Source organism: Solanum dulcamara, chromosome 2, assembly GCF_947179165.1.
Source record: "Solanum dulcamara chromosome 2, daSolDulc1.2, whole genome shotgun sequence".
Classification (NCBI taxonomy): Eukaryota; Viridiplantae; Streptophyta; class Magnoliopsida; order Solanales; family Solanaceae; genus Solanum; species Solanum dulcamara.
The window spans coordinates 6053524-6072335 of record NC_077238.1 but is presented as its reverse complement, the minus strand read 5'-3'; the positions used below and the strand labels follow the sequence as shown (position 1 = coordinate 6072335).

Genomic DNA, 18812 nt, shown 5'->3' with positions numbered 1-18812 from the left:
TTAAGCACAAAATAATTTTAAGTTAATCAGCTAAACATTCAAAAAAGTTTTCAGCAACTCAAAAGCCAATCCAAACGAGCTCTTAAACTTGTCTTCAGCTAGTAAATAAACACCACAATTTTGAGATTGTATATCTAAACACCTCAATTTACTCAACCAACCGTTAAACACTTCAACTTGTTTTTATTATGTCTTGTGAATACTATAATATTGATGTGATATATAAATTTTGAAGGAGTATAGATAATTTTTTATAAATTAAAATATTTAACTAATATAATGAATATGAGTTGAGGTGTTTAAATATAAATACTCAAAATATATCGTTATAGAGAGAGTTGATGATAATATAAGTGGAAAAAAATTAAGAGAAAAGCAGAGGAATAAAAAGAGGACCGGATATTGACAAATTTCATGTCACTGTTGTTATAGAAGCCTGGTTTGTTGTGTGAAGATTTTCTTATCTGGGATCTCTCTTTTCTTTCTTCAAATTTTACAAAAAAAGAATATAGTACTACAACACAACCTTTGAAGTCTCATAGAACTTCTGTCCGTCTTTCTCTCTCTTCTTCTTGATTTTCCCCTCTCTCTAAAAAAAAACCTTTTTTTTTTCTTTCTTTCTGAGAATTTGTGGCCCCAGCAGATTGAAATCTCCAATCTTTTTTCAGTTTTATGAGTATCTGAGCTTCTTCAATGGTGTTATCAAACTACCCTTTTTGTTCTTTCCATCTAATTCTTTCTTAATAATTATACTATTTATTACTTTGTCCACTTTTGTTCCTCTGCTGCTTCTTTTTTGGGGTAACTCAATTCTTAATGATTCTTGAATTTGTTGAATTGCTGCAAGTGTTGTTCATTGTTCAATCCATGAAAAAGGGTGTCGAGAACAAGTGTTTACAAGATGTGGGGTTGAGGTAAATTCTTGTATATTTTGCTTCTTTTTTTTTAAAGATTTATTCTTATTTGACTTCAAAGACCCAAGAACAGAATATTTCTATTTTTAGTTATTTATCTTTGGCTTTGTTTAACAAGTTTTGGATTTTATGTGTAATTGTGTTTATACATTTTCTTATGATATATAAAGTAGTTCTTGTGTTATTTGCAGATTTGATTAAGTTGTTGAATTTTACCAGTGATCCTCTCTATTTGGGATCTTTTTTTCTGGCTTTTGTGTTTATGATTTCTGCTTCATTTACTCTTATCAAGTGAAAAAGATTGGAACTTTGTTGCTTATAAAGTGATTTGTCTTGGATAAAGGTTGAAACTTTGAATTGCATGAGTAAAGATTGAGACTTTATTAGAAGAAAGACATATACTAGTTATTAAAATCCAATTTAGAAAGTTCATGGTGAGAGTGGAGTACATTAGCAGATTATGATAATTAGAGAGTCGTGGATTTTCGTGTTGCTTAGAGATGAATTTCTTGATTAATTGCAATCTCGATCATTGTCCGTTGTGTTGTTTGTTTCCATTTATATCCTTGTGCACTACATTGTGGTTCTAATTAATGATGGACAATGCGAGTTGGTTTCTCGTTACTGTATGCTATAGGGAGCGTGTGAACACAACTTTGACAAAACAGTAACTGAAAATGTCCACGAAAGTCTCGTGTGTTGTTGAAAGTGCGCTCTAGGAGACAAAAAAGTTAGGATTTTTTCCACATGTTGCTTGTGAGTCATGAGAATTGTAAATGCGTGCATTACTTGGGCTGCTCTGGTGCAATTTGTCCTTTGAAAATCATGATGGCGAGGTTTCTAAGAATATATTTGAGATATATTTAATAGGTCTATTTGGGATTATACTTGGTAGAAACACAGTTTTTTAAATTTTGTTTTACAAGGGCTTGGTAGAAACAAGTTATCTTTCGATGCGGACTACATGTTCCCGTATCTAAGAATTGTCACATGTTAAGCTTAGGAAAGAGTACAAAAGAGAACTCCACACGTTCACACGTTGCGTGCAAAGTCTTCTACAACTGGATATAATCTTGCATGTGCTGATCCGGTGTCATTAATTTGTAATCTATACAACCAATTACATGGAAATGTTAACAAAGCATTAATTACTTATTTATGTAAAGGGAAGCCGTCAAAGTTAAGCTTTTGAAAGAATATACTTGAAGCAGGATAGTTTTTACCGTTTCCTCCTTTTGGGAAAAAACCCTGAAAGAGTCTTCTCTTAATAAAATTCTTTGAGGCGTCTTGTTTCTGTCTTCATTAGTAGATTACAGAGTTTTGGATTTGGTGCTGCTTAGAGACAAATTTCCAAATTAATTGCAATCTTGACCGGTGTCCGGTGTCTTGTTTGTTTCCTCTTGTATCATTGGGCACTACATTGTTGTTCTAATTAACGATGGACAAGATGAGTTGGTTCCTCATTACTGTATGCTATAGGGAGCAATTAATTGTAAGTCTTGAATCCATTGTGTGTGAACACAACTTTAACAAAACAGTAATTCAAAATGTCCACGGAAGTCTCACATATTGGATTTTGAAAGTGTTCTCTAGGAGAAAAAAAGCTAGGAGTTATTTTGTCCTTGTTGCCAATGAGAATCGTGCAGAGTGCGTGCAATAATTAGGTTGCTTTGTACAATTTGTCCATTAAAAATCACGTTGGCAACGTTTCGAAGAATATTTTTGGCAGGTCTATTTGGAATTGTTTTACTTGGTAGAAACACATTTATCTTTCGATGCTGACTACACGCTCCAATATGTAACAATCATCGCATGTTAAACTCGACGCAAGAGAAGTACATTAACTAATCAATCAAGTAAGGAATAGTTAATTAACTATCATTTTCTATTGTGATACATCTCTAAAGGTTGTTGTCATGTATGGTGGCTTTAAATAGAGAAAGTCGTTTTACATCTTGTCAGTCTATTTCTCATCTTTCCTCTATTCCTCCGCCTCCTCTCTCTATCTGTGTAAAAGAACTTTTAAAGAAACATGTAAGAAAGAAATGGAGGAAGATATCATTGGTGATTCTGTTTCTAAGCTTCAGATAGCAGTAGTAGTATCATTTGTCAGTTATTCCATTATCCACTTTCTTGTCCTTACTTGTGTATTACATTGTTGTATTGTTTGATTCTATTTTCTAAGTAGTTTGTCGTAAGCCAGGAGTTTTTCCCCATATTGCTGATGAGAATCGTGCAGAGTGCGTGCAAGTATTGGGTTTCTCTGGTGCAATTTGTCCTATGAAAATCATGATGGTGAGATTTCTAAAAATATGTTTAACAGGTCTATTTGGATTAATTTACTTGGTATAAACATAGTTGTCTTTCGATGCTGAGTACATGCTCCAGTATCCATGAATTGTCGCATGTTAAACTTAGGAAATAGTGCAAAAGAGAAGTTCAGACATGTGCGTGCAAACTCTACTACTCCTGGAGAAAATATTGCACGTGCTAATCTGGCATCATTAATTTGTAATCTGTGAAACAACCTCTGGCAGAAATGCAAGGTAAGGTTGCGTACAATAGATCCTTGTGGTCGGGCCCTTCCCCGGATCCTGCGCATAGCGGGAGCTTAGTACACCGGGCTGCTCCTTTTACAACCGGTTACATGGAACTTTTAAAAGCATTAATTGCTGATTTATGTGTAAAGGGAAAGTCATCGAAGTTAGATTTTGAAAGATGTACTTGAAGCAGGGTAGTTTTTTTCTTTTCGTTTCCTCTTTTTGGGAAAAACCTAAAAAGACTTCGTCATAACAGTATCTGTTCAATTGATTTTCTCTTCATAAAATTCTTCAACGCGTCCTGATGTTCTTGTTTCTGTTTTAGGGTATAACCCATGGGACCGTCAATGAAGATATCCACTAGTTGGCAAAAATAATTCGTCTTTCAAGGCAAGTTAGGAGTTCTCTCAAATTAGAGAATCTCTAATTCTCATAGTTACCCCTACACTGACATACAAGTCTCAACGCATAACTAAAAGACTCTTGAGGAACACCGGCCTTTACGTAAGTGTAACAGCAACTTAGTCTTAAATCTCTACTCGTGCTATCGATTATCGAACCTGTTGTGTTTACTTTTTAGCTAACCCCGCAATCATTTCAAGATATGGTATGTCTATTGATACAACTTTCTTTAGGTTATTTAGATCCTTTTTTATTATTTTCAATCATCGTGGTGTTGCACCTGGAAACTGATGCATATGGAGGTCTACGTAGGATATAGTTAAACCATCTTAGGCTAGTTCCCTCAATTTATCATCTTTGTGTGCTACAGAACATCTTTTTCTGAAGTCATTCTGTTGAATTTGACTTGCACTTTGTTAGTATCTTTGTATGGCGCTCCCATAGCACTCCTCCATTGCACCAGCAATTTTAATACTATGTATGTTTTCATGTATCATGTTAGTCTCCATTTTCTTGGATAAAATTTGTCTTTTAATCCTCCTGGAATTAGATATTTGAATTATCTGCATTTAGATACCAAAGTCCCGTCTAATCTTGCTTAACCTTCATTTTGCTAAACGTGTAAGTATATGTTGGCCCTCTCAAAATAGATGTGCTTTACATTATGACTACAGAAGTTTGAAATGCCGTTGGTGTTTGCTGTAATGTGTTGGGATCATATGTTTGTTAATAGATGTGTAGGTTCTGAATATCTCATCTTTTAAGAACAGTTTCAAAGTTTATTCAGAATAAACTGTTTGGTTTTAATTAAATTCTTTGATGCCAAATCTTGGCAGGAATGGGAACACAAGTGCACTTTATGAGGGACCTTAATGAGGATGCTAACAGCAGCAGTTGGCCCCTATTTTATGGAGAACCAAATGGGCAATATTGTAATGGTTTCGCGCCGAGGACTATAACTGATGCATATCCAGGATATGACAAGGACATTCTAAAGCAGAAAATGCTTGAACACGAGGCCATATTCAGGAATCAGGTAATGCTTTTCTTTTTTCTCTCTTTTCTTTTTTTGGAGAAGTTAGTTGGAACCTCCGAGGGGTAGTGGTAAGGCCTGCGTACACTCTACCCCACTTTGTGGGATTTCACTGGGTATGTTGTTATTGTTGAAAAGTTAGTTGGAAATTTTTGTTTTCCGTATGGTTCTAAATATCCTAAAGGCCTTGGTCTCTTGGACCCTCCTGCTTCAAAATATCTTCATCTGCCATGTAACCACATAGTCCCTTTTTTGCCTCGTGTCAACAACGTTACAAAAATATACTTATGCAATGGTTTACTTGTAGGTGGTGGAACTTCATCGCCTTTACAGAATTCAAAGGGACATGATGGACGAACTTAGAAGGAAGGAAATGCATAAACTTCGCTCATCAATGGAGCCATCATGTTCATCCAGTCACCTAGGATCTCAAGTACCATCTGAGGATGTACGGAAATGGCACTTCACAAACTTTCCCTTGGAAAATTTTAGTTATACTAGACCATCTACATCTGGTACTGAAATTGTTAATTCTCCCTTTAGTTCTTCAAAAGGGGATGGTGTAGTACAGCCTGGTCGAGTTCAAATGCAAAATGGTTATTCTTCAAAAGCCTCTGATGTTTTGGAGGCTAGGCCCTCAAAGGTAAGAAAAAAGTTGTTTGATCTTCAACTTCCAGCCGATGGTTACATAGATACAGAAGAAGGTGGGCAGTTGCGAGATAATGCAGGATCTTTACATCCCAGTTATCCTGCTAATGGAAATTATGTAGTTCTTCAAGAGAGTGGAACAAAATTGTTTCTTGGTGGTGGTGCAAAGGGTGATAACCGAAAAGATGCTTCGACATCCAATTCGTGTTTGAGAAGCTCAATTGGGTTGGCTGACCTAAATGAACCAGCGCAGCTTGATGAAGCAACCGATCCTGTTAATTTTCTGGGTTATGGTAGTAATAATCATAAAGAGACTAGAAGCATAAATGCTTCTGCAAAATCAAATCCGTCGTTTGTAGCTTTGCCTAGGAATTCCAATTGTGCAGGCCCAAATGAGTCTTTAAGTAACCTTCACGATTGTAGTAGAGGCACAGAGAGGGAGTGGTTGGCTTCAGCATATTTATATGAAACAGGTAGCAGTTCCTTCTGAAACTTTTGTATATTACTCGAGTTTAGCAGCTTCCGGAATTCATTTGTCCTTATCTTGAGTTGCTTCAATTTGCAGGTAACATCAAAGGTAGCTCAGCTTCATTACCAAGTGGTCTTGATGAAGCCAAGATACCTGCAGCTTCCCATCAAGCACCGGTAATGATTAACAAAGCCTATCAAGCTCCGGGAGCTCATCTAGTTCACCATATTAATAAGAATGGCATTTGGAAAGATAGAACGGGACATAGTTTAGATATGTCTCACAGAAATGGTGAGCAGTCTAACTATACTCAAGTGGGACCATTTGTTACTTCCAAGATGGCTAGTCCATATCCATGTGCAAGTTCCTCTGGATTCAGCAGTTCGTGGTCACACTCTGTCTCTTCTTGGGAGAAGCCAAATGGTAGCTTTACTCAGAGGTTATCCTCGTTGCGTACGAGCTCATTCTTCAACTCATCTGCAGCAGTTGGTAAGGGTTCACAGTCATCTCAGAGCCAAATTGGAGACTATTGGCACACTAATGGTGGCAGTTCTAGGTTGCATCCAGGTTGTGCCGGTGAGTTACCCATCCGGAGTGGTTTCTACCATGGGTCCTCATCTGGGACAAAAGAATCACCAATTCATATCCCTTCAGCTCCTTTTGACTCTTTGAGCTACATTAAGGGGGACCGTTTTACATCTGAACGTTCCTCTAATAATGCTTGGGAGAATTTTGTCATTAGCTCTAACAATACGGATGTGAAATCTGCTAAAGGCTTCAACTTAAATGTGCTAGCAACGAGTGCACTCAGCGAGGAACCTCCCAGGCGAGATGTTGAGTTTGGTAATGAAAAAAGAGAGCGTCGAGACCCTGTGACAGTGTTGCCGTGGCTTAAAGCTAAAGCAAATGGTAAAAATGAGGACGTCAACACTAGGATAGATGGAACTTCAGCAAATTCTGGCTTTGTCCAGGCTTACTCAAACCCTCCTTTTTGCCAGAGTGATCCATCAGCTTTGGAACATCACCATATGAAGACCACAAAAGAAGTGGGCGAGACGCGACATGTAAGAAAAATTCTTGGTGTTCCAATCCTCGATATTCCCGTTGCTTCCAGAAATGAGTCGTCATTGTCACTTGTTTCCGCCTCTGCTAATCTTCATTCGTCTCCTGAGAGAAAGACTATCAGACATGAGAGGAGTATGGTGATCGACATTAATGTGGCTTGTGATATGGTTGAGCCCGAGGAACCTGATGCTGCAGAACATATCGTTACTGAGAAAGTGATGGAGACAAAAACTATCAACATCAGGAATCACTTTGATTTGAATTCATGTATTACTGAGGATGAAGAACCAGTTTCTTCTGAAACTGATAAGGCCAATGTGAAGACTATTCTGGATATAGATCTGGAAGCCCCTGTAGTTATGGACATTGAACAAGATAATTTGCCTGGAGAAGATGATGACCAGCAACGTGAGGCATCCTCGCAGCGCACACAGGAGGAATTTCTCAGGACTGCAGCAGAAGCAATAGTTGCCATCTCATCATCCACTCATTGCACAGCAATAGGGGAAACACACAGTGATCTGTCTGATGATCCTCTGGAATCTCTACGATGGTTTGTTGATGTGGTCTCTTCTTGTGCAGCCAAGCTTGATAGTACTCCGTCTGGTAAAGAAATTACAGGCAAGAACAACAAGATGATGGTTGCTTTTAAGGAAATAGATTACTTTGAAGCAATGACATTGCAACTAACAGAGACCAAGGAGGAAGATTACATGCCCAAGCCTTTTGTTCCTGAAGTCCAAACAGTGGAAGATGCAGGGGGCAGTTCACTAACAAACCGACCCCGAAGAGGGAATGCAAGGAGGGGAAGACAACGGAGGGACTTCCAAAGGGATATCCTTCCTGGTCTAGCTTCATTGTCAAGGCATGAGGTTACCGAAGACATTCAGATATTCGGAGGGTTGATGAGAGCAACAGGCCATACTTGGAACTCCAGTTTGACAAGAAGGAATGGGACAAGAAATGGAGGTACTAGGGGAAGGCGGAAAAAAGTTGTGGACACCAGTACCCCTGCCCCGGTGTTGACCACAACAACGACGAGCTCTCCACTAATGCACCAACTTAATAACATTGAAGTCAGTTTGGAAGATACTAAAAGCCTAACAGGCTGGGGAAAGACACCTAGACGCCCTCGGAGACAAAGATGCCCTGCAGGCAATCCAGCGAGGCTGTAATTTCATCCATTCATCATTTATAGAGATGAGATTAACCGATTAACGAGTTTAGGGAGCTTTGTTAATGAATTTCAGGAGCGAATTTTTTAGCTACATGGGGATTGTCAATGTACATGTCTTTGTTCTTACTCCATAATTTGGAGCCCCCATTATTTTGCTTCTTCCATTGGATTTACTGACCTTATATTCAGCAAGATGCTGCATAATGTCTTGTGCTATTAGCATTCATTTATGCTATTCAGTGGTGATGTTGGGTTTCACTCTGCAGATTTTCGCTAAGGTAATTCTTACTTAGGTCGAGGGTCTATTGAAAACAACTCGTTTACCTTCATAAGGTAAGGCTGCATATACACTATCCTCTCTAAATTCCACTTGCAGAACTGCACAGGGTATGTCGTAGTTGTATTCATGATAAGTGGAAATTCAATAATAACCAGATAATATTTGTAGAGGCTAAAACAATTGTTTGTTCAAATAGTATATATTACCGATGGCTGAAAAATTTATGGTCCGGTTAAATTGACTTACAATAACATAACATGTAACTTGATGGCCCTTGGAGTTTTCACAAATCAATAAAAGTCTCACATGCCTGTTTTCATTTTCATTTGTCACTCATTTCTAGCAAACACCATCCTAATTAGTTTTAAGGTGGGATCCATAGATGGCCTCCTAAAGTTGGCATCAACTTTTATTTATACATCTTAATTAGACTTTGTTCATTTTAGACATCTCAAGTAAGGTTCTGATGTGTCATTTTGACATTTTGTGCTGACTTGGCACATTGTGTGTGTTGCACCCATTTTGAGCGCATAAAAGACTTTTTTATATATTTTTTTCTTGTTCTTCTTTTTCTTCTCCATTTTCTAGCTACAATTTTTCATCCATAGTGAAATAGATTTGATGATGTCAAATATAAAGTGAATTCGAATGCCACGAGATTTCCTCAAGCTTAGACACCTTTTCTTAATTTGTTGCCTTCCTCCTCCTCGAAATAATTTGAAAAACATAGACAATGATTTTTAAAATTCTCCAAATCATTTTAAAACCATCTTCATATAATCAATTTTTTCAGTAGATTCAGTAACTTATAGATCTACAAATCATTCTTCATGTGTTCTGATTCCTTTGCACATACGAGAATTGATTATTTTTTTCTTCTACTGTTTATTAATAACTAATTTTTAGAAGTAAAGAAGAAAAAAATAAGCTTTTATAACAAAAAAATTCAAAATATTTAAATTATTTTTAAAGTGTTTCTGAAGATGATATAAGTGGGGTGGGTGGGGTTGGAGAAGCCGATGGGAGGGGTAGGTGGGGCTAGAGAGACGACCGGGAGGGTGGAGGGGTTAATAGAAGATGTTAATTTTTCTTTTTTTAATTATTATTCGGATAAAAAAAAGTCACATGTCATCAAGTTATTGGCCATTTTTTCTACTCAAAACTCATTATTTGAGAGTTATTTTTGATATAAATATGCCACGTGTCTTTGTTTAATTCGTCACTTTGACACGTCATCGATGAGTGCATTACACACACTTTATATATTTGGGTGATTGTCAAAAAAATGTCAAAACCTTACTTGAGGTGTCTAAAATGAACAAAGTCTAGTTAAAATATCTAAGTGAAAGTTGGTGCCAACTTTAGGAGGCGCTGATGGGTTCCGCCTAGTTTAAAATATGTCCCACACACTGGTGTTTGAGTTCATTGCATGTACTTTCCAATATAGAATTCTTTTTTACTCCATCCGTTCATTTTTATTTGTCTATTATTTTAAATATAAATTATTATTATTTTTATTTTTAACATATCAAGAATAAATAATTAAATTTTTCTTTTTTTACCCTCCAAATTATTACTTATTCTCCTAATCAAATTATACATTAATCAATATGAATATAATACTCATATTAATCATTAATTTTCAAGTGACGTGCAAAATCAAGTAAAAGTGAACCTAAGGAATAATGGTTCCAAATATATATGTGGTGCATAAAAAAAAACTTATTCCGTGTGCCACACATTAACATAAAAAAACTTCATATGAGTTGAATTTGATTAGGAGTTTAATTAGCTTAAGTTTTACTCAATCTTTGGATAATTAAGTTGTTTCATGTTATATCCATTTTAACCTTCAAATTAACATATCACTCATTTAATTAAATAAAAATTACTCAGAAGAGTATTTTTTAATAAATAATTACTAATTTTAATAATATTTTTTATTTATTATCATTTATAGCAATACATAACAATATTATGACAAATCTGCACTATGTATTAAAAGTGAATTATACAAGTAATATAAATGTATTATAAGTATTTTAAAAACATATTATGCTTGATTAGTAAAAGATAAACACAATATATTATATGTATTCAGCGAAAATAAAAATATTATTAGTTTAAAAAATCCAAAATTCAACAGATTATTTTGGATCTTTTATATTTTCATTTTGTTAAAAAGTAACCCCTACTAACCATATTTAATTTATAGGACCTTTATATATCTACAATAATGTCACTAGAGGGCTATTAATTTTGTGACACAAAAAAACTATGTACTACTTTTCAAAGGTGGCCACAAATCATTCGTATTTGGTAACGGTCGTTCTCCAAATTAATGCACAAAGTAATAATAATAACAACAATAATAAATCATCAATAACTCAAGCCAAAATTTACTTTAATTAATATCGGAGAAAAATTTGCAAATTGCACTACTGTCTATTAACTACTAAATATGGTATCGTGAAGATGTGTGGTAGGATGAATAGAATCCTCATTCTTAATTAGAGATTTTGACTTTGTACTTTGGTATGAAAAAACTTAGTATAGACACTTTGTTCAGATAGTAGTTACATAATATTTTGTATCATATTATGGCATATTATATTATTGTGATGAATATAATGCTTGTATTGTTTTCTTTGTTATATAGTATGACACATCAATAATTTGAAGGTTATACCTACAAAAAAAAATACATGGTAGACTATTATTAAAAAAAAGTACAAAATGAGGAGAAATAAGATAACAACAAAATCACATCAAATCGATCGTTACAAAAAATAAGACTTTTATGATACAATAAAATTTAACTAATAATTAAATCAAATATTGTATTAAAACTAATAAACACAATACAATATATAGGTAACAACCATCCAAACAAGCCATGAGCCTTACATCACGTGAATTTGAATTAATCGAGACACAATAAAGAAACTAAACATCGAATGAAAATAAAATGGAAAAAATACTAAAGAATGTTGTAAATAAATTTGATTTATTTATGTCATGGCTGGTTGTTATTGGTGAGATGATAGATAGAGGGGGGCTGTCATTATCAACATTGTTAATCAAGAAACTCTTATGAACTTTCAGTAAATAGGTCATGAGTCAATTAACTTAATCATTTTGTAATGTAAATTAGTTTATCCTCTCTTACACTATATTTAGTGTTTAAAATTTAAAGATATATATATATATATATAGTGTTCATAGTTAAGTGATAAACATGCTTATGAAAAATACAAATACTGTAATTTATTGATTTGGCGTAAATATAGATACAATTAATTTGTGATAAACATGCTTATGAAAAATACAAATACTGTAATTTATTGATTTGGCGTAAATATAGATACAATTAATTTGTGATAAACATGCTTATGAAAAATATAAATACTGTAATTTATTGATTTGGCGTAAATATAGATACAATTAATTTGTGATAAACATGCTTATGAAAAATACAAATACTGTAATTTATTGATTTGGCGTTATCACGACCCGAATCCGGGTGTGATGGCACTCATCTCAATCCACCGAGATGAGTCAGCCTAATACCCAACGAAAAGTAGATGCGGAAGAAAAAGAAAAGGGTCAAAATTTAACTTAAGCAAAAACACATAAAAGAAGCTCAACATCCCCCCAAGATTGGTTGTCACGTGTACAAGCCACTAATTTATTATCGAAGTACGAAAAGAAATACAGTCACAATGTCTTTGTCTCTAGAATAGGACTAAAACATAAGAAAAGAGCAAGAGGTGTCCGCTAGATAGATGTGACAGCTACCTCGACACTCGGAATGATAGCCTCGAATGTAGTAGAAAATGCTAGAAGATCAAGCAGGTCCGGGCTCACAACCTACACAAGTGTGGAAGCAAGGGGTGAGTACCAAACAACACGGTACTCAGCAAGTGGATAACTAAAACTAAGCAAAGCTTAATAGATACAAGTACTCCTGTCCTCCCAACCGAACCTCCTTAACTACAACCTGCATAAAATCAGCCCAACTCTACACTTGTACAATAACAACAGTAATACAGTCCATAAATTCTCATCAATGAATCATACCAAGTCAAGTTCAACATACACAGAGCAATATAGGGGTAAACACAAATTCGCAAATGTCAGAAAGGTGCAATGCAATGCAATGAAATGATGCATGTCTGTCCTATCGGTACACATCCGCTGAATCACAATCCGGAACCCATGGGGGACATTTCTGTCCATGTAACCTGCCACGGAGCGTGTGGCCCGTCCCCTCAATATATATATCCTGCCACGGAGCGTGTGGCCCGACCCCTTTATTTCATAATACCTGCTACGGAGCGTGTGGCCCGACCCCTTTGTTTCATATCATTTTCAGTCTCAACACAATATGTCAGAACCAATGCAATCAATTCATGTTCATATAATTCACGATAATAACATGACAATAACAATATTTTTTCCTATCTCACATCAACATAGTAATTTCACAGTCCAAGATAAACCCATAATCACAACATATCAATTTCACCAATATATGTCATTAAATCACCATTTTATACCCCTCATCTCCATCTTTAAGGCCAATCATACAATCAATAACTAGTCTAATTTTCATTACTCTCCAGCACACCTAACATGGAAATACAAGCATCTATAAGCTTAAACTGAGGTTTAGAAATTCACTTGCCTCAAATAATCAAGAAATTACTTCGGGACTTGAGCCTTCCCTTTTCGTTGGGCCTCCAAATAAGTATAATCTAATCAAATAAATAACCACAATAAGATTTCGAGAAGAACAACCCCCATATTACTATATGCCTAACTTAGACCCAATCTATAGTCAATTTCCTAATTTTGATGTCAATTAGTATATCAAGTCTCACAGCCTTAAATTTTAAGCTTAGGGTTAAATCCTTAATTGTTTCAAACAATATAAATCTAATGATTTTTATACAATACAATGCACCTAATAATTAACTTTCTTTCTCAGTATGTAAAACTTTAAACTAAAAATTAATTCCAACTGATTACGGAAAACAAGTTGGAAAACCTAATCTATTTCAAAAATTTTCCATTCCACTCATCATCGCCCCATGATTACCACAATTTCTCATCATTGGACATCAACCATCTGCTAAAACTTATACACCAAAGTAAGGAATTACTTACGTTGCAGCATCTCCCAAAATTGTAAGACAATAATTTATTATTATATTATTTTTTCTAGCCTACCAATTATAATAATATTTTATGCCCATACTCTTAAAATACATATCAACAACGGGTGGAGATGTAGAATTTTTTTTTGTTATATCTGAAGCAACTCTTTGTTCAACCCAAGATAATCAGAATTTCTTTCGGTAGCCGCAATAGGTAGTTTCTTCCCTTCTTTCTTTTCTTTTTTTTTCTACTTAATTAAGTATTAAAAATGACAAACTTCCACTAACCTATTTTAATATATAGGCTAAGTCATAATGATATTTAAATAAATTAATAATTTAGTCCATCAATTAAATTAATTATCTAAAATTACCCATCAATTAATTAATTGTAGTTATCGAAAAGTCTAAATTTCTAATTTAAATTTACGGAGAGAGTATTTTATAGAAGAGAGATGACTCATTCTCAAAATGACCAAATGGGTCATTACAGGCGTAAATATAGATACAATTAATTTGTGATAAACATGCTTATGAAAAATACAAATACTGTAATTTATTGATTTGGCGTAAATATAGATGCAATTAATTTGTGATAAACATGCTTATGAAAAATACAAATACTGTAATTTATTGATTTGGTGTAAATATAGATGCAATTGATTTTTTACTCTAATTTCATTTTTTTAAGCCTTTGCGGATTTTCAATATGAGGATAATTTAAAACTCCAAGACTCAATCTAGGAGTCCAAATTTTTTAACTTGTAGTGGTGAAGCCTATCTTTATTTTCTCTATTTTGTATGATCTATCTATATTGTGATTGGTAAATATTGATTTGGTGGTACATAATGAATTTATTATAGTATAGTTGTTGTGATCCTATAAACAAGAAAGTGGTCCCTTGAAAACATGCCAAAGTCACTTTCATGGAAAATGTGTGACACTTTACATACAACTAGTACAAGATTTTGATTGAATTGATACTTAGGGCCCCTCACTAATTCCCATATATGACTTGATGATTTTAGGACTTAGGGTGTGTTTGGTATGAAGATTCCTTTTTTTAAAATAAAAATAAGTGAATTCATTATTTACTTTTTAGTATTTAGAACGTAAACAAGAAAATATTGCTCCAAGAATATTTAATTATATTAATCTTAAGAAAATATTATAGAGGTGACTGGTGAGATGGGGTGGACAGTGGGAGTTTGGAGGTTACCAGAGTAGTGATTAATAGCATCGCTATCAATGATATATTGTCCACTACTCGAGGCTAGAAGGGCGGAATCTTTTCTACCTCTTTGCACAAAAAGGTGACGGGGTGAAGTTAAGGAGGAGATGATGAGCTTGGAATACAACTTATGGATCGAATTTATTTTACAATATGTCAGCTATTTTTCTTATTTTTAAGGAGCTTATTTTTCTCGAAAAAAATATTTTTCTTATTTTTCTCGAAAATATTTTCTACCATTAGAATTTTTTTTAAAAATCTCTACTCTCTCATATTCTCGGATACATCACTTTACGTGATGTATCGAAACATATGTGATGTATCGCGGCGTGATGTATCGGGACATTGAGGGATGTATTCGAAACTACAAAGACGAGATGTATCAGGACGTTTTGGGATATATCTGAATTCCACCAAAAGGGATTTTTATAATTTAGAAAAAAATAAAAATAAAATGTAATTAGCTTTTAACGCTATGAGATTTGTATAATCCTTAAAAAAAATCGTACTTAAACAATGGTACAAGAAAACTTCAATTTGAAGATTAATTTCCTTGGTTCATTTTACAAATTCACCACTATCAAACTCTATATAACAATGATGTTTGTGACATTCTTGTCTTTTAAGCAGGATGATAGTATGGAAACTATATTCACAAAACAGATCAAGATATGTCTGAATTCTTTTTCTGATAATCAAATACTTTAAGATGAATTAAATAAATGTTAAAGAGATCTAAATCATTTTACGTTTAAATAACAACCTTTGAATTTCAAGATACTCACTATGCTAAACTTTTGTCATATTTGAACTTTTTAAGTTAATACATTAAGTCCAAGTAAATTTGACCAGATCCTAACTTCATAATTATGAAAAGTAAATTGTTACGTAGATTATGTTATTTAATTTGACCGAGTTTGACAGTGAGCTGGTAGATAACACAACACTTTTGTACTATGAAAAAGGAAAAATGTTAGCTACTAAGGTATAGAATGAAGTTTGAAGAAATATAAAGAGGAGTATAAAGTAAAAATATCTTAGATTATTTGCATTTCAGTTTGAATTGATGGGTGGAAATCATGTAAAGAAAAAGGTTAAATTTCGCAAAAATATTTAGTGATTTCTTTATATTTATTCTAACATTGATGGATAGAGTTATTAAATATATGTTGTTGTTCAGAGGTGATAAATATTTCGTGGAACTAATAGGTTTGCACAAGCTAATTTGAATATCATGATTATTTTTTTAAAAAAAAAAGGGAAAAAGGTTAAATTTCTGGAACATACTAAGAATAACGAAATTATTACAATTTAAGTCCCTTTCGTTTGGCATACCAATTATTGTTCTAAATAATACTTCCTTTCGTTTAAATTTTGTTTGTTTGATTTTGAATTGATACATATTTAAGATTATTTTTTTGTAATTTTGTTGTCTTAAACTAAAGATATGTAGAATTTATTAAACATGTCATTTGAATATGTTATGTAAAAAGTTGAAATTAAGGAGTTAGTTAAAAAATCTGAAATAAATTAAAAAAAAATAATTTAAACAAAGAGAATATTAAATTTAATTCACTTTACTCTTGAAAAAAAAACCTAAATTAACGTAGCTTTATGCTTGAATGGATTAAAAGCGTAGACTTTAATAGTTAGCATTTATATTCACTTTTGACTCTTTTGCTTACACAAATTTAGATGTGTATTACACGATGTGATGGGAGAATATCATGATATTTTTTAAAAAATATTAAAAAGACAAATTTTAGAAATTACGAGCAAAACAAAAACATGTTCCAACAGTAAAAAAATGTTGTTCAAAGTACAGAATTTGCCAAAATTCAGAAAATTTGATGCAAATCCCTTGAATATGTACATATAATAAACTTCAGAACTCAAAAATTTTCCATTCAAATTAAAACACGTCTCCACTTAAATATTATTTTTAATTAATTAGCTGCTTTTTTGAGAACTTTTATGATTCCAAATAACCTCTTAGTTGGAACAAGGGGCGGAGATGGAAAATTATATATTATATATATAAAACTAAATTATTCTTTTATATACATGATTGATTTGAATTTTCTGGACCCTTTTTATGCGTTTTTATTTTTTTAATATTTTGAATCCTATTTCAAAATTTTGACTCCTCTATCGATTAAATCCTTCTTTATCTTCTAGAGGGCATGATATGCACATGGAGTATAACATACGTGGAAGCTTCTGTAACGCATAACATTGATACTCATTCCGTCTCTTTTTAGTTGTCAGGATAAGATTTGACATAATTTTTTAAAAAAAATTAATTAGAAGTATTGTTTAACTAATGATCTCTTATTAATTATTTCCTCCGTCCAACGATATTTGTCCACTATTGACTTTTCACAATTCTTAAGAAACTATAAATAAAAAAATAATTTTACCATATCAACCTTTGAATATAATAAATACAAAGTCTTGAAAAATATAATAGGAAAATGACTATTAATTAATGATAAGGGTAAATTAGAAACTAAGTTAAAATTATCTCTTGATTTCGTAAATTGGACATCTATTTTTAGTATAATGAATAAGTAAAGATGAACGGAGAGAGTATTTAATTTTTATCATATATGTACTTTTTAATTCTAGAATAATTAATGCTATAATAAAGTAAAAGGAATTAGACTATTTTCAAACAAATATTTTTAATATACATGATAACTAAAAAGGGACGGAGAGATTATTTAATTAGTTTAAACTATACTATGATAGGGTAAAAGGAATAATCCAAATACCTAAACATTAATTGATAAGTCGTAATCATCAATTAGGTCTGCCTAGTTGTAGGCGTCATTAATTATTTAAAGCTGATTTTCTCAATATTCACGAATCATTCGATATTTTAATTCATGGTTATGAAAATTCAGAGGCAAATTTAAATTATAAGTTTTTGTAGTGATCTCAAAATGTATACATAAAAATTGAGTTTACCGTTAAATATTTATATATATTTAATAATTTTTCAAAATATATAATTTGAACAATTAAAAGAAAATTTTAATCGAATTAATAAAGTTGTGATCATGTGGCTAAAAGGTAACATATTCAAGTGTGAAATAATCACTTGCAAAAATACTAGACCCTTATAATCCGACATATTTCATAGTTTCATGCATAGTAAAAGGTTAATACACTAAATTGTCTTTTTTATTATGCATAGTTTAAACAAGGGAAAAGACTCAAATATACCATCCAATTTTGAGAAAAGGTTCATCGATGCCATCCGCTAAAAGTTTGGCTTATTTATGTCATTTTCGTTTAAGAAAAGGCTTATCCATGCCATTATTTGTTAACTGAAATGACATAAATTAGCAAAACTTTTAACAGATGGCATAGATGAGTCTTATCTCAAAGTTCGATAACATATTTGAACCTTTTCTATTTTAAATAATAATTTAATTAATGATGTGGACGAATAATAATTCACCGCATATACAAAATAATTTTGCAAAACGAAAAATATTTTTAATTTACAAATAATAACATGGATGAACCTTTTCTCATACGAAAATGGCATAAATGAGCCAAATTTTTAACAGATAGCATAGATAACCCTTTTGTCAATGGCATATTTAAGTTTTTTCCCTTTAAACAATAATATTATGTTCACGGTAGATCTGCTTTTGTGGAAACTTCAAGACAAAAGTGTAAATTTAGAAAGGAATCATGTTGTTCCCAGTAGACCCTCGGCCTAAGGTAAAAAAAAAAACAATATGAAACGAAATACCTTAGTGAAAATCTGCAGAGTGAAACCCATCATCATTACTGAATATAGCACAAGACATTATGCAGCATCTTGCTGAATATAAGGTGAGTAAATCCAATGGAAGAAGCACAATAATGGGGGATCCAAA

The 18812-nt window shown here is 33.0% G+C and overlaps 1 protein-coding gene across 5 annotated transcripts; it reads left to right on the top strand.

Annotated features, from left to right (window-relative positions):
* Nucleotides 1-423: 423 nt before the first annotated feature.
* On the top strand, nt 424-8713 carry LOC129880117 (uncharacterized). 5 transcript variants are annotated; one of them, XM_055953999.1, is made up of 7 exons: nt 424-914; nt 2644-2770; nt 3118-3209; nt 3780-3958; nt 4693-4892; nt 5197-6010; nt 6103-8712. In XM_055953999.1, exons 5-7 carry the CDS (start codon nt 4695-4697, stop codon nt 8244-8246), a joined length of 3156 nt encoding a protein of 1051 aa, XP_055809974.1. In that variant the 5' UTR covers nt 424-914; nt 2644-2770; nt 3118-3209; nt 3780-3958; nt 4693-4694; the 3' UTR covers nt 8247-8712. The 5 variants fall into 5 exon arrangements, with proteins under 5 accessions (XP_055809974.1, XP_055809975.1, XP_055809977.1 ...); XM_055954000.1 differs by lacking the exon at nt 2644-2770; XM_055954002.1 differs by lacking the exon at nt 3118-3209.
* Nucleotides 8714-18812: the final 10099 nt, after the last annotated feature.

Bases quoted from the DNA above. Each gene is read 5' to 3' on its own strand.
- LOC129880117 (XM_055954003.1), top strand. From the start codon at position 4,695: ATGGGAACACAAGTGCACTTTATGAGGGACCTTAATGAGGATGCTAAC. The intron at 4,893-5,196 runs GTAATGCTTTTC...GTTTACTTGTAG, and splicing joins AGGCCATATTCAGGAATCAG to GTGGTGGAACTTCATCGCCT. The intron at 6,011-6,102 runs GTAGCAGTTCCT...TTCAATTTGCAG, and splicing joins AGCATATTTATATGAAACAG to GTAACATCAAAGGTAGCTCA.